Genomic DNA, 14582 nt, shown 5'->3' on the forward strand with positions numbered 1-14582 from the left:
TCTCCAGTCTGCAGCGACGCTCTCAGTCTGCAGCGACGCTCTCCAGTCTGCAGCCTCCAGCGACGCTCTTCAGCCCTGAGCCTCCAGCGACGCTCCCCAGCCAGAAGCCTCCAGCGACGCTCCCCAGCCAGAAGCCTCCAGCGACGCTCCCCAGCCAGAAGCCTCCAGCGACGCTCCCCAGCCAGGAGTCTCCAGCGACGCTCCCCAGCCAGGAGTCTCCAGCGACGCTCCCCAGTTCGGAGTCTCCAGCGACGCTCCCCAGCCCGGAGTCTCCAGCGACGCTCCCCAGCCCGGAGTCTCCAGCGACGCTCCCCAGCCCGGAGTCTCCAGCGACGCTCCCCAGCCCGGAGTCTCCAGCGACGCTCCCCAGCCCGGAGTCTCCAGCGACGCTCCCCAGCCCGGAGTCTCCAGCGACGCTCCCCAGCCCGGAGTCTCCAGCGACGCTCCTCAGCCCGGAGTCTACGGAACGGGAGCTACGCCCAGAGCCACCTCCGTAGTTGGGGGATTGGGAGGAGGGGTGTAGCACAGGGACCGTTGTTGACGGTGTCCACCCTCCTTTCCCTCCCTTTAAGTTTGGGGTTATTTTTGTGGGGTTTTGTTTTTGAGGTGCATTCGGGGTCTGCACCTTTGGGTGGGGGGGGGGGTACTGTCACGTCCTGACCAGTAAAAGGGGTTATTTGTCACTGTAGTTTGGTCAGGGTGTGGCAGGGGGTGTTTTGTTTTGTGTGGTTTGGGGGTTTTGGTTCTATGTTATCTATTTCTATGTTTATTATCTAGTTTTCTATTTCTATGTTTGGTTTTGGCAATGACCTCCAATTAGAGGCAGCTGGTTGTCGTTGTCTCTAATTGGAGGTCATATTTAGTTGTGGTTGTTTTGTGGGTGGTTGTTTCCAGTGCACCTTACTGGACTGTTTTCGTCGTCAGTTTATTTTGTTTAAGTGTTTTCTTTAATAAAGAAAGAAGATGAGCACTTTACCTGCTGCGCCTTGGTCCAATCCTTACGACGCCCGTGACATCTATCCTACCCTGACTTTCTAAGGTCTTCGAAAGCCAAGTTAACAAACAGATTACCGACCATTTCGAATCCCACCGTACCTTCTACGCTATGCAATCTGGTTTCAGAGCTGGTCATGGGTGCACCTCAGCCACGCTCAAGGTCCTAAACGTCATCATAACTGCCATCGATAAGAGACATTACTGTGCAGCCGTATTCATCGATCTGGCCAAGGCTTTCGACTCTGTCAATCACCACATTCTTATTGGCAGACTCGACAGCCTTGGTTTCTCAAATGATTGCCTTGCCTGGTTTACCAACTACTTCTCTGATAGAGTTCAGTGTGTCAAATCGGAGGGCCTGTTGTCCAGACCTCTGGCAGTCTCTATGGGTGTGGCACAGGGTTCAATTCTCGGGCCGACTCTCTTCTCTGTATACATCAATGATGTTGCTCTTGCTACTGGTGATTCTCTGATCCACTTCAACGCAGAGGACACCATTCTGTATACTTCTGGCCCCTCTTTGGACACTGTGTTAACTAACCTCCAGACGAGCTTCAATGCCATACAACTCTCATTCCATGGCCTCCAACTGCTCTTAAACGCAAGTAAAACTAAATGCATGCTATTCAATCGATCGCTGCCCGCACCTGCTCGCCCGTCCAGCATCACAACTCTGGACGGCTCTGACTTAGAATACGTGGACAACTACAAATACCTGGGTGTCTGGTTAGACGGTAAACTCTCCTTCCAGACTCACATTAAGCATCTCCAATCCAAAATTAAATCTAGAATCGGCTTCCTATATCGCAACAAAGCATCCTTCACTAATGCTGCCAAACATACCCTTGTAAAACTGACCATCCTACCGATCCTCAACTTCGGTGATGTCATCTATATAATAGCCTCCAACACTCTACTCAACAAACTGGATGCAGTCTATCACAGTGCCATCTGTTGTGTCACCAAAGCCCCATATACTACCCACCACTGCGACCTGTACGCTCTCGTTGGTTGGCCCTCGCTTCATACTCGTCGCCAAACCCACTGGCTACAGGTTATCTACAAGTCTCTGCTAGGTAAAGCCCCGCCTTATCTCAGCTCACTGGTCACCATAGCAGCACCCACTCGTAGGATGCGCTCCAGCAGGTATATTTCACTGGTCACCCCCAAAGCCAATTCCTCCTTTGGTCGTCTTTCCGTCCAGTTTTCTGCTGCCAATGACTGGAACGAACTGAAAAAATCTCTGAAGCTGGAGACTCATATCTCCCTCACGAGCTTTAAGCACCAGCTGTCAGAGCAGCTCACAGATCACTGCACCTGTACATAGCCCATCTGTAAACAGCCCATCTATCTACCTACCTCATCCCCATACTGTATTTATTTATTTATCTTGCTCCTTTGCACCCCAGTATCTCTACTTGCACATTCATCTTTTGCACATCTGCCATTCCAGTGTTTAATTGCTATATTGTAATTACTTCGCCACCATGGCCTATTTATTGCCTTAACTTACCTAATTTGCACTCACTGTATATAGACTTTTTGTTTTCTTTTGTTCTACTGTATTATTAACTGTATGTTTTGTTTATTCCATGTGTAACTCTGTGTTGTTGTATGTGTCGAATTGCTATGCTTTATCTTGGCCAGGTCGCAGTTGCAAATGAGAACTTGTTCTCAACTAGCCTGCCTGGTTAAATACAGGTGAATTAAAAAAATATATAAATAAAAAATCTGAAGGTTCCCACATTGCTGTGGTGTCCCCTAAAACAATAGTGGTTTAGAGGAGTTTCAGATTTATGAGGACAGCAGAGACTTCAGAGGATAGTGTTGAATGAGTCTAGGCTTAGGCAGAGTCTGGCTCAGAGCATGTCAGTACCCGCTCGGGGGATGTTTAGTGGATATAGGGACACAACACTTACACTCTGTAAGGTTGCATGTACGTAAGCTTGAACACACACACACCACACACGCCCATGCTTGCCTAAAATCCCCCTCCCATGATGTGACCCAGTGAATACCAGTTCACTTGTCTCTCTCCTCCACATGGACTCAATGTCTTCTATGGAATGTCTGGTCCCTGGCTTTCTCTTCCTTTCCACTTGTCTATTGAGAAGGTTACAGGCCCTGCAGCCTGTAAGGGTAATAGATATTAAAAGGGTTGTTGATTAAATACCTCAATCGCCTTAATTAATAAAACAAACCTTTGTTAGTATGTCAGAAGCAAGATGTATTGAGACAAAGGGTTAACCAGAGTTTTATGTACAGTTAGTACTTATACCATATTCAAAACAGCTTGGGTGAAATACCTTACTCATGTATCCAGCAGCAACTATTGCCCCTATTTGAACAGATCATTCCAGATTATGTGTTCAATTCAATTTTAAGCCCATTCCCTCCCTCTCTCACTCTCTCTTTAATATTTCCTCCTGTATTTGTTTTCCCAGCATGCCAGTGTGACCCGCAGGGCTCTCTCAGCACGGTGTGTGATGCCAGCGGCGGGCAATGCCAGTGTCGCCCCAATGTAGTAGGCAGGAACTGTGACAAATGTTCCCCTGCCACCTACCTGTTTGGACCCAGTGGCTGCAGATGTGAGTTTGACTGAATGAAAAGTGACTGAGTGCATGTGCTTTGTATTGCACAATACAGGCACTGAATCTGACACTCATCACGTTCTTTGCCCGCTCTCTCCCCCCAGCCTGTGATTGCAATCCCCAGGGATCGGAGCATGCATTCTGCCATGAGGCTACTGGCCAGTGTGCTTGTATCCCCGGGGCATACGGCCGTCAGTGTAACCACTGTTTGCCGGGACACTGGGGCTTCCCCAACTGTCGCCCCTGCACCTGCAATGGCCACACTGAGCAGTGTGACCCCTACACTGGAGAATGCCTGGTCTGCCGAGAACAGACCACCGGGCACAACTGTGAGAGGTCAGACAAGTGTTAGTCTTGGTTGAGGAGTCAGTGGTCAAGGGTTAAGGAGGCTCATTGGTGTATGTGCTGGATGGGTCGGCATTAGAATAGGTAGTCAATCAGTCTCCTAAAACATAGATAACTTAGATATTATAGACATGCATGTGAATGATTATGACCAACCACCTTATGCCTTTTCTCTACAGGTGTCTGGAAGGTTACTACGGCGACCCTGTCCTGGGTTCAGGGGACCACTGTCGTCCCTGTATGTGTCCGGACGGGCCAGGTAGCGGGCGGCAGTTTGCCGGTGGATGTTACCACGGTTTGGACTCTCACTACCAGGTGTTTTGTATCTGCAGCCCTGGATACAGAGGTAGGCAGCCAATAACAACCACTTGCCAAGATGTATAGAGCACCCTGTAAACTAGCGACGCATGGCAGGATTACTCATGTCAAAGTGCTTCTGTTCAGATCTGTTTCCTAGGAAGCAGTAGATCTGTATGCATTCATGTTACAGTGTGGAAGCTTGGTGACTTTCCATGATGTATAGCTGCCAGCCATGTACACTTACAGTTTGATATATGGCTTGATTTGACAGGAGGACATATGTTATTGTGGCAGTAAATGTATAGGCAGTTATTATTTCTGATTGTGAGGATAGGTGAAAAGATGTGTTGTTGTAGAGGTGAGTGGTGACTGTTTTTGGTGAAGGGTTAATTAAGCACGTTGCTCTCTCTCCTCCCCCTTTTACCTCTCATTTCTTCTCTCTTCCTCTATGTTTTCCTCTCCCCTACAGGTGCCAGATGTGAGGAGTGTGCCCCAGGTTACTATGGAAATCCCCATGAGAACGGCGGGCAGTGCCAACCATGCCAGTGCAACAACAACATTGACATGCTGGACCAGGAGTCCTGTGATGCCAGGACGGGTGAATGTCTCAAATGTCTCTACCACACCGAGGGTCGAGGCTGCCACAGCTGCAAGCTGGGTTACTATGGAGATGCCCTCACACAAAACTGCAGAAGTGAGTAAAAAAAGTTAACTTGCAACTCTTTATGTGTTTGTCATATCAATGTGAGTGGTTGTCATTGTCCAATTGCTAACCGGCTAGCGACGTCTCTTCTCTCCCTCAGAGTGTGTGTGTAACCACCTGGGTACCAACCCAGCCACGTGCCCGGCAGTGGGCGACTGCCACTGTGATCTGGGCAGCGGGCAGTGCCAGTGTCTACCAAATGTGGTGGGTCAGCACTGTGACCAGTGTGCCCCCGACACCTGGAACATGGCCAGCAAGAGGGGCTGTGAATCTTGCGACTGTGACTCCAACCACTCATTTGGAACGTCCTGCAACGAGGTGGGTTCTCACAAGGCCACACCCGTCTTCTGTTGGGTCTTAATACTCCTGTCTCTTTAATCCTGTCCTAATGTCACATTACTAATATTTATGTGTTTTGTCCACAGCTGAGTGGCCAGTGCTCCTGTAAACCTGGCTTTGGGGGTAAAATGTGTCAGGAGTGCAGAGAGCTGTTCTGGGGAGACCCTGAAGTCAAATGCAATGGTGAGTTGCCACATCTCAATCAGCAGCATAGTAGTTATCCGTGCTGGCATTACACTGCCTAAATCCCCATCTTGACACACATTAAGGAGTGTGTGTGCGCGCGTGTGCACGCACCTGCGTGCCGTGCGTGTGTGTGTGAGAAAGCTCCATCCCAACTATTTTAAATTGCAACACACACAAAGCAGGCCTTTAGTGTTAATCACTGAGATATTACAAGCAGCCCCATTCCCCTAGCCTCTTATCATGGGAATGTGTAGGAGTTTCAGCTGTGGTGGAGAAACTCACAGCATCCTCTCCTTACTTTGGGAGCCAATATTAAGGCCAGATGTGCTCTCTCACCCGACGTCTGTGTTTCTATGACGAACAGGCGGGGGATCTGTCCGAGCCTCCCAATATCCCGCCGTCCCCCACAATGCACCTTTGTTCTGATGGGGTGTACTGTTGGAGGGACAGCTGTCCAACACAGTGCTTGCTGCTGACAGAAAGGACCCTTTGTCCCAGGGTAGCGTCACTGGAGCAGAGCAGCCTGCTTAATTATCTACTGAAGGACACATAAATTGGCTTCTGATGTAGGCTAGTCCCTTGAGTGGAAACGTGCAGCGACTGTATAAATGGCCCATTGTGGTAGTTGAATCTACTTTAAACTTCTGTATACATTGTTACCAATGAAATTTGAAAATGATTGTGATCAAACTAAAATTGCAGAGGTCACTTTGACGGCTGTTTAAACATCGAACTCCTTCCAGGCAGGCTGCACCATGTCAAATGCGTCATAAAAGTCCTTGCTGTCCCGCCACAGTGCAGTTTTCTCAGGCTTGTGGTTTGCTGCTACTAGCAGGGAGTGTTGCATTCCGGAAAGGTTTGTATTTCTTCGCTCTGCGGGGAAGAATCTGTGTTGACAGTCCTGACTGTTTGTTTGGAGAAGGAAGTCTGCTCTGGTTCCCTGATATCGGATTACCTCGTTTACCGCAACTAATGTTGACATACCCCTAATCTGGATCAGTCCAACAGCCAAACATTACACTAAAACTAGCTTCAAATGGTGCAGATCCCTGTTAGTTTGTGGTATGTTAGTTTCTCTGGAAACATAGTAACGTTGTACACTGAACAATTCAATGAAGGGAGGGAATGGTCAACTGCTCAATTTGTGGTCACATTCATTGATATCACAGTTACTTTCTTGTGCACATCCAGCCATTTTTGTGGCTTTTGCAGTGATTTGACCCTTTTAAACACATCAGTTTCCCATTTGAAGACAGTTTTCTGCCTGTGGGAGCCATGTCTACTGTTTCTTGTCCATCAAAGCCTTTGAGACTGTGTGTGTGTGTGTGTGTGTGTGTGTGTGTGTGTGTGTGTGTGTGTGTGTGTGTGTGTGTGTGTGTGTGTGTGTGTGTGTGTGTGTGTGTGTTGGCTCATGGTGAAAGACTGCTCCAGCTGTAGACCATTAAAGATGTAGTTTACTGATGTGCCCCCATCATCCCCCCACACAGAGGAATAGAAGCCATGTTGGGATCCATGTCACAAAAACAGCTGGAATTTCCCTGCCCTGTCTGCTCGCAATCATCTTATCTGACCTGTAACATACAACAGATGCTGTGTAGAAAAGAAAGAAAAGAGGTCCAGCTATCTTCTATAAAAGGCCTTTATTAAAAATGTTTTGTAAGAAACAGCAGAAAGCCTGTGTTAATCAGCCATGTCTTATTGCACCATGGATTCCAGTTCCCTTTACATATTGCTTGTAGTGTGTTTAATCTGTTCTGAGGGCCATTGTTAATTTTGACGGGTAGGGGGTGAGGGTCAATATTTACCTCCCTTCCGTACCTGGCCTATGTGGCCATTTTGTGTGTCAAAGCCCTCACCCAGTGTAAACAGAGGCAGTGCTTTAATCTGCAGTGGGGGAGGGGGCTGTGTGAATGGGGACCTTCAGGGGTGGTGCTGTAGTGTGGTGTGTGGGGCCCTCGTTTGGGGCTGTCTGCTGATAATGGAGACTGGTGAGTGACTCCCCACACAGCCAGTTAATGCACAGAGGAAGAGAGACAGGGGAGACAAAAGGACAGGTCACATTCATTACATATTTCCACTGAGCCCAGGCCCCTCACCCTCCTGCTTTACAAAACTATAGGAGGGTTACGCCACACATCTAAGCCTCCTCTTTTGTTGCTTTAGCACCCTGAGGTGACTAAAAGTAATTTTTCAGGGTGTGTGTTCATCTACACATTTGTAAAGGTTTGTGGTTCTGCAAGTGTGTGGTGTGTGCAAGAAAGTATGTACACTTCACCATAGATTCTTCAAGTTTGTGTGTAAGAGTAAACACAGGAGGTACCACAGTTAGATATATGGTTGTCATCAGTGGTTCCTGGGGGGTTGTTTGCAGAGTCTGTAGGGGCCCATGGTGGCCCCTTTGTTCTCTACACACTTCCCTTAATGAGGCTTTGAAGTGGGCAAACATCCTCTTCTTTCTCCATTCCTCCTCCTCCACTCCCCTTCTCTCCATCCCATCCTATTCACTAAACCAGCCCCCCTAAGGTCACTGGGTTAATGTGGATGGCTGTGGTTCATTGATCTTTGGCTCGCCAGAATTTCAGCTGACATCATCTTTACTAGTTGAAACTCCACCGAAAACATTTTATCCACCAGTCAATACATCAGCTGGCCACTCTTAACTCTCCCAATGGACACTCACCCAGAAATACATGTTGGCTTACCAGTAGATTTAAAATGCAATATGGCTAGCATTAAAGAACTTGAATTATAATGAAAATGAAGTCAAAACTATTATTAGAACCAAAGGTTAGGCTTGCTAGTCCACATTTCAGAGGTGCTTACAACAGGGTGCTAACTGTGCTTGACACGTTAACATGTGATTACAAACCTATAAAGGTTACGACCCATAAAGCAACAGGAGCTCCCGTCCTTTCCCCTTTCCACAGTGGAGCACTTTGAAATGACTTTAGGAGGATCCCAATAAACTGAATGAGTTTGTAAGTTGACCTGACGAGACAGACGTGTCCTTTGAGGTCAAGATGTCTAGCGAGAGAGAGGCGGGCTACTTAAATGCACTTCCCTGGCTTTGTAAGACCGCTTTATAGGCTCTTGTTCATTGTTATGGGACATCATCAACCTCTTTGAAATGTCTCCCTCCCATTCAGGATCTCTGGAGGGTGACTGACTAGTCAGGATCAGGATGGAACAAAATGTGTTGTAGAAAAAGTGATGTTTTTTGAGTCATGCTGAAATAGTTTTAGAGTTGAATAAAAAAAAGGCTAGACTAGTAGTAAAACCTATGTTTCCTATTGCCTTGCAGCGTGCGACTGTGACCCACAAGGCATTGCCGAGCAGCAGTGCAACAAGGCCAACGGTCACTGTGTGTGCTTGGAGGGTGTGTCTGGTCCCCGCTGTAATCTCTGCGCCCGGGGCTACTCTGGCACCTTCCCCTACTGCGAACGCTGCCACCAGTGCTTCGCCGACTGGGATGTGATCGTAGGTCAGCTGACCAACCAGACCCACAGGCTGGTCAACAAGGTGAACACCATCAAGGCCAGCGGCATCACCGGACCATACAAACATGCCATAGATAATATGGAGCAGAGTGCCGGGTCCATAAGAACTATCCTGGCCCAGAACCCGGCTACACAGCCACTGTCAGAGATACAGCAGCTACTGGAGCAGGCCACGTAAGTGGGGTCAAAGGGTGGGGTCAAAATGGGTCATTGACAATATTTATCAATAGCAAAAACAGTAGTAGACATATCAAAAGCAATAATATACCTATATTTCTGTATGATCCATTTCTGTTCTTTAGAGATCTAATGGAAGAGATGAGCAACAAGTTGAACCTCACTGAGGAGGCGTTGGCCCAGGTATCATCTGATGACAACAGCACCAACACCAAACTGGACTCTCTCAAAGAGGACGCCCAGAAACTGGATCGCACCGTCAAGGAGCTGCTGGACCAAGTTGAGCTAATCAAGAACTCTGATGTTCGGGGTAAGGGACTGGGACAAGGCTGTTTGACTTGTTGATGATTGTGATATACAATGTCATGTCCATTATACTTCCATTTGTCAACTCTGTGAAATTGTTTTTGTAATGACAGGAGCGACAGACAGTGTCACAAAGTACTACCAGCAGTCTCTGGATGCTGGGGCTCAGGCCAACGCCTCCACCACCGACCCAGGCAACCCCGTGGAGAGCTCTTTCGTTCTACGACAAGCTACGGAGGACAAGATGAACGACACCAGGGACGAGTTCCACAGGCGGCAGGAAGAACACGCCAAGAGACTGGATGACCTGGCGGATCGGCTGGAGACATTGGACCTATCAGAACTCAGCGAGAAGGTAAGGCCAAGCAAGGCCATAACTGTAGCCTGAAACTGGCTTGCTGATGTTTATCTGAGTTTGACACAGATCGGACTCAATCAAATCCCAGTTTGCAAGATAAAACCATTGAAAACAAGACATTTTCTTGAGTTGTTAAATCAAAGCTTCTGTGTAGGTCAGGAAGAATGATAGGTTTGATTGAATGAGAAGCATATCCTTAGATCCCATTTGAACTTGTCAAGATGCATATGCTTAGATCCCATTTGAACTTGTCAACTCTTTTCACTCTACTGGGCCTCTCTCTGCAGACGTGCGGCAGCCCTGCTGGTGAGGCGTGTGCAGACTCTCCGTGCGGGGGTCTGAGTTGTGTGGACTCTGAGGGGAACAGGAGGTGTGGGGGCGAGGGGTGTGACGGTCTGGTCACCCTGGCCAACAATGCCTGGCATAAGGCCAAGGACTTTGACCAGGAGATCCTCACGGCCATGGAGGAGGTGGACAAGCTCTCCAAGATGGTGAGATCCTGTCTTTGAATTAAAATTAACCAACTCTCTTTAGACAAGAAATACACCCACTTTGGTTCCTAACCTGTTTGTGTGTGATCATGTGTCCAGGTGTCAGAGGCCAAGGTGAAGGCAGTCGAGGCCAAGCTGAGTGCCCAGGACGTGCTGCTGAAGACAAACGAGACCAAGCAGCGCGTGGACCAAAGCAATGAGGAGCTGCGTAGCCTCATCCGACAGATCAAAGACTTCCTCACACGTATGTCTACTCCTCCAATCAACTACATATGTTTACTAACCTGTCACTTAAAGGTACAATCCAGCTGTTCAATTGTAATTTCAATTAAATGTTTCAAATATTTTCTCCCATTGATTCTAGAAGATTGTAACTTATAAATGTCTCATAAGCTTAGTACAACTGTCCCTTTCACAAGCTTAGTACAACCCTTGTCTCTCCTGTGGCACCCACTAGAGGATGCAGCAGACATGGAGAGCATCGAGGCAGTGGCCAACGAGGTGCTGGCCATGCAGATGCCCAGCACGCCAGCCCAGCTCCAGAATCTGACAGACGAGATCAGGGAGAGGGTGCGAGACCTGGCCCAAGTGGAGACTATCCTCAACCAGAGCGCTGACGATGTGCAGAGAGCCGAGAACCTACTGAAGCAGGCAGGCAGAGCCAGGTGACACACATTAACATACACTTGTCAAGATTATCCTTGAACGGAGCACAGATGATGAGGCATGTGCTCAAAGCCAGGCACTCCACACACACACTCTGGTGCTTGGTGGGCTTATTATTTTTTCCCTCTGTGTGTGTCCCACAGTAAAGAGGCTACAGATGTGAGGGAAACAGCAGAGATGGTGAAGCAGGCTCTGGAAGAGGCTGAGCGTGCCCAGAAAGCAGCAGCAGAGGCCATCAAACTGGCCACCACCGACATTAAAGGCACAAATGACCTCCTGTCCTCAGTGAGTCAACATCCTCCATTTTATCACACACAGCAAGTTTGAACTTTTGGGACTAATCCATTGGTTCCATGTACCGGGAAAACTAAATCAAGCACAGCTAAAGTATTTGACCCATTAAAATGTACAAGTAAACCATGAAGACACCCTGTGCTTGTCTTTACGTCTGAAAAGGTGGAGTCGGAGACAGCGGACTCAGAGTTCAAGCTGAACAACGCCACCCAGAGGCTGCTGTGGTTAGAGAAAGACATCACACTGCTCAAAGAGAAGGCACTGAACACCTCGCTTAGCTCTGAACAAACCGAGAGAGATGCAGAGAGCATCAACAAAGTAGCTGAGCAGGTCAAAAAGGTTTGTGAACTAATTTGTGTTAAATTGGGATGTGAGAGTTTGTGGTTTATTTTTCATCCTTGTCATTCTCTCAATAAATTGCTGACCTTGCATATGACTGTTCATGTTGTGTGTGTGTGTGTGTGTGTGTGTGTGTGTGTGTGTGTGTGTGTGTGTGTGTGTGTGTGTGTGTGTGTGTGTGTGTGCGTGCGTGTGTGCGTGCAGGACCTGGACTCGGAGCTGAAGGACAAGTACAGCACCGTGGAGGACCTGATCAAACAGGAGGCCGGGGGCGTGGCCGACGCCAAGAAGAGGGCGGAGATTCTACAGCAGGAAGCCACAGACCTTCTGCTACAGGCCAGTGACAAGCTGCAGCTACTGAAAGGTACAGTACACACACACACACATACCTGCACTGGCAAAATGCACACAGGTCTCTATCCACACACACTGACACTCTCTCTCACACACACACACACACACACATAGACATGCACCACATAAATCTTCCACAACAGCTTGGGGAGCACCTTGCATGCAAATACGCTGAACAAAAATATAAACTCAACATGTAAAGTATTGGTCCCATGTTTCATGAGCTGAAATAAAACATCCCAGAAATGTTCCATGTGTCGCGCTGCATAAGGCAAAGGGTGGTCACATCAGATACTGACTGGTTTTCTGATCCACGCCCCTACTTTTTTTTTAAAGGTATCTCTGACCAACAGATGCATATCTGTATTCGCAGTCATGTGAAATCCATAGATTAGGGCCTAATGAATTTATTTCAATTGACTGATTTGCTTATATGAACTGTAACTCAGAAAAACCTTTGAAATTGTTGCATGTTGCGTTTAGATTTTTGTTCAGTGTACAATCACAACTCACTACCTAAAACACACACCATCAGGGTCCAACCACGATATGTCCTTACAACGCATTGAGGCAGACCTTACCACAAACATTACATTACACAGACCCTACTTTCCAATGGTGTCTGCTTAGTGGATATATAAACATGATCCGTTTGTAATACCTATGAGATCTCCATCTTCATGTTGATTCACTTTTTCCAATCAAGAGTTGAACATGAAATTACGCAGGTCCTCTAACTTTCTCTTCTCAAGTGTGTGTATTCACTGCATGACATTCTACATGTTCTGATTATAAAGCCGGTGTGTGGAGGGATAATACACATCCTGTGATTTTGAGCAAGTAGTTTGACGGTAGGATCTCTCCTTTTTGGTTCCCATCCAGATTTAGAGAAGTCCTACGAGGACAACCAGAAGACTCTGGAAGACAAGGCCAACCAGTTGGTGGATCTGGAGAAGGCTGTCAAAGAGCTGCTGCAGGAGATCAGTCACAAAGTCACCGTGTACAGCACCTGTCTGTTTTAAACACAACCCCCAGTCCGGGGTTGTGAAGAAAACTGGTTCACAAAGCAAAATGAATCCCAACCAAGGAATAGGGGCCATTTTAAACCAGAAGATATTTAATATTACTGGCACAGAGCCCCCAGAGACTGGACACATTAAACGTACCACCCACTCACACTCCCTGGTTTCATCATTTGAAATCAAAGATTACTGTTTACTTTTATACTGTTTCTAAGTCCAACAAGTGGTATTCGTGTGGAAAAAGCAGGGGATAAAAAAGAAGTAATCTGTTTCTATTTGTAGGAAACAAGGAGAACGAATAAGTGAAAATCAGAATCCTGCCAAAGAGTTTACCAGCCAAGCTACAGCCAACATTAAGATACACAGTGCCAGCTAGACATCATCGCCTACATATACAAAGTGACATGAACCAGCCAGACTTTACAACTACCTTGTTTGGCAGTACTTCTAGCACACAGTATGTGTGAGAATGTTATGGTTCGAATTTTTGAGAATGAGAGCTTTGAGGCGAATTTGTGCATACGGATATTTGGAATACGAAAAAGACCATCCTCCTAACATTTTAAAATAGAAAGGAAAATGTGCATTGTTTTGAAATGATTGCAAAGAAATTCCCTCTCCATTTAAACCAATTATTTTTCTTGAGCTTGAAAACCAATGTTTTGAGGGCTGAAAGCATGAATGTAAAGGTTTGACTTAACTTTTTACCATGAGACTGGATTATTTTGTATATTTGTATGCAACATTGTATGAACCAACTGGTTACTTTCAAAGTTACCTTGACCAAAAACTTGACCAACAAATGTATTTTCAATTTGGAGGAAAAAAAACGTCCCATTTGAAATCCCATCAAATATGTGTTACATCTTGACAAATTCTGAGAGTTATTGTTTTTAAACATATTTACTATTTTGAGCCTTAGCCTCTCACCTTAACACTATAGTGTACCTGTTATGGTAAAATGGGGATGTGTTTGTGGGGCCTCAGAGTACTCCTGGGAGGCAGCCACATACAGAGGAGACCTTCTGTGTACACTAAGCATTAGATCCAATGCTTTGGCTAGATCTGAAACACAAGAGACATTAAGCTACTCACAATTTTGTTTTTATCCTTGATTTATTCTCTTATTTTTTGTTGTATAGTGTCCTTGTTATTTTATTTTTAACAGGTGTTTTAAAACCAATGTATTACAATTATTAGTGCTAGCATAGGGCAATTGTGACAGGACACTTCATAAATTCTCATAATATGCCACAAATTTCAATGGAATGCATTCATCCCTTCTTTCCTGGAATAAGTCAGGTCTGATATGTTTGAATTGGTGATAGCAGGGTGGTAACTTTCATTTGACTTGAATCACAAATGGATTATTCAATCACACATAGGCCTATATTATGGACACTGGCAGACAGGTTAACCTGGTTGGGTTGTATCAATCAATCAATCAATCAATCAATCAATCAATCAAATGTATTTATAAAGCCCTTCTTACATCAGCTGATGTCACAAAGTGCTGTACAGAAACCCAGCCTAAACCCCCAAACAGCAAGCAACGCAGGTGTAGAAGCACGGTGGCTAGGAAAAACTCCCTAGAAAGGCCGGAACCTAGGAAGAAACC

At 46.6% G+C, this 14582-nt stretch overlaps 1 protein-coding gene across 1 annotated transcript in view; it reads left to right on the forward strand.

The window, feature by feature from the left end:
* The window catches only part of LOC100196267 (laminin subunit beta-1), a 36659-nt gene extending 22431 nt beyond the window's left edge, over positions 1–14228 (forward strand). The window contains exons 18-33 of the mRNA XM_045688425.1: positions 3441–3584; positions 3692–3923; positions 4112–4278; positions 4702–4926; positions 5036–5253; positions 5361–5457; positions 8762–9131; positions 9260–9444; positions 9554–9795; positions 10086–10289; positions 10389–10533; positions 10747–10954; positions 11099–11240; positions 11412–11588; positions 11793–11952; positions 12825–14228. Coding sequence (XP_045544381.1) covers positions 3441–3584; positions 3692–3923; positions 4112–4278; positions 4702–4926; positions 5036–5253; positions 5361–5457; positions 8762–9131; positions 9260–9444; positions 9554–9795; positions 10086–10289; positions 10389–10533; positions 10747–10954; positions 11099–11240; positions 11412–11588; positions 11793–11952; positions 12825–12964 — 3056 coding nt within the window. The 3' untranslated portion in view covers positions 12965–14228. The remainder of the gene's footprint in view (positions 1–3440; positions 3585–3691; positions 3924–4111; positions 4279–4701; positions 4927–5035; positions 5254–5360; positions 5458–8761; positions 9132–9259; positions 9445–9553; positions 9796–10085; positions 10290–10388; positions 10534–10746; positions 10955–11098; positions 11241–11411; positions 11589–11792; positions 11953–12824) is intronic.
* The last annotated feature ends 354 nt before the right edge of the window (positions 14229–14582 follow it).

Source organism: Salmo salar, chromosome ssa10 (genome assembly GCF_905237065.1).
Source record: "Salmo salar chromosome ssa10, Ssal_v3.1, whole genome shotgun sequence".
In the NCBI taxonomy this organism is placed as follows: domain Eukaryota; kingdom Metazoa; phylum Chordata; class Actinopteri; order Salmoniformes; family Salmonidae; genus Salmo; species Salmo salar.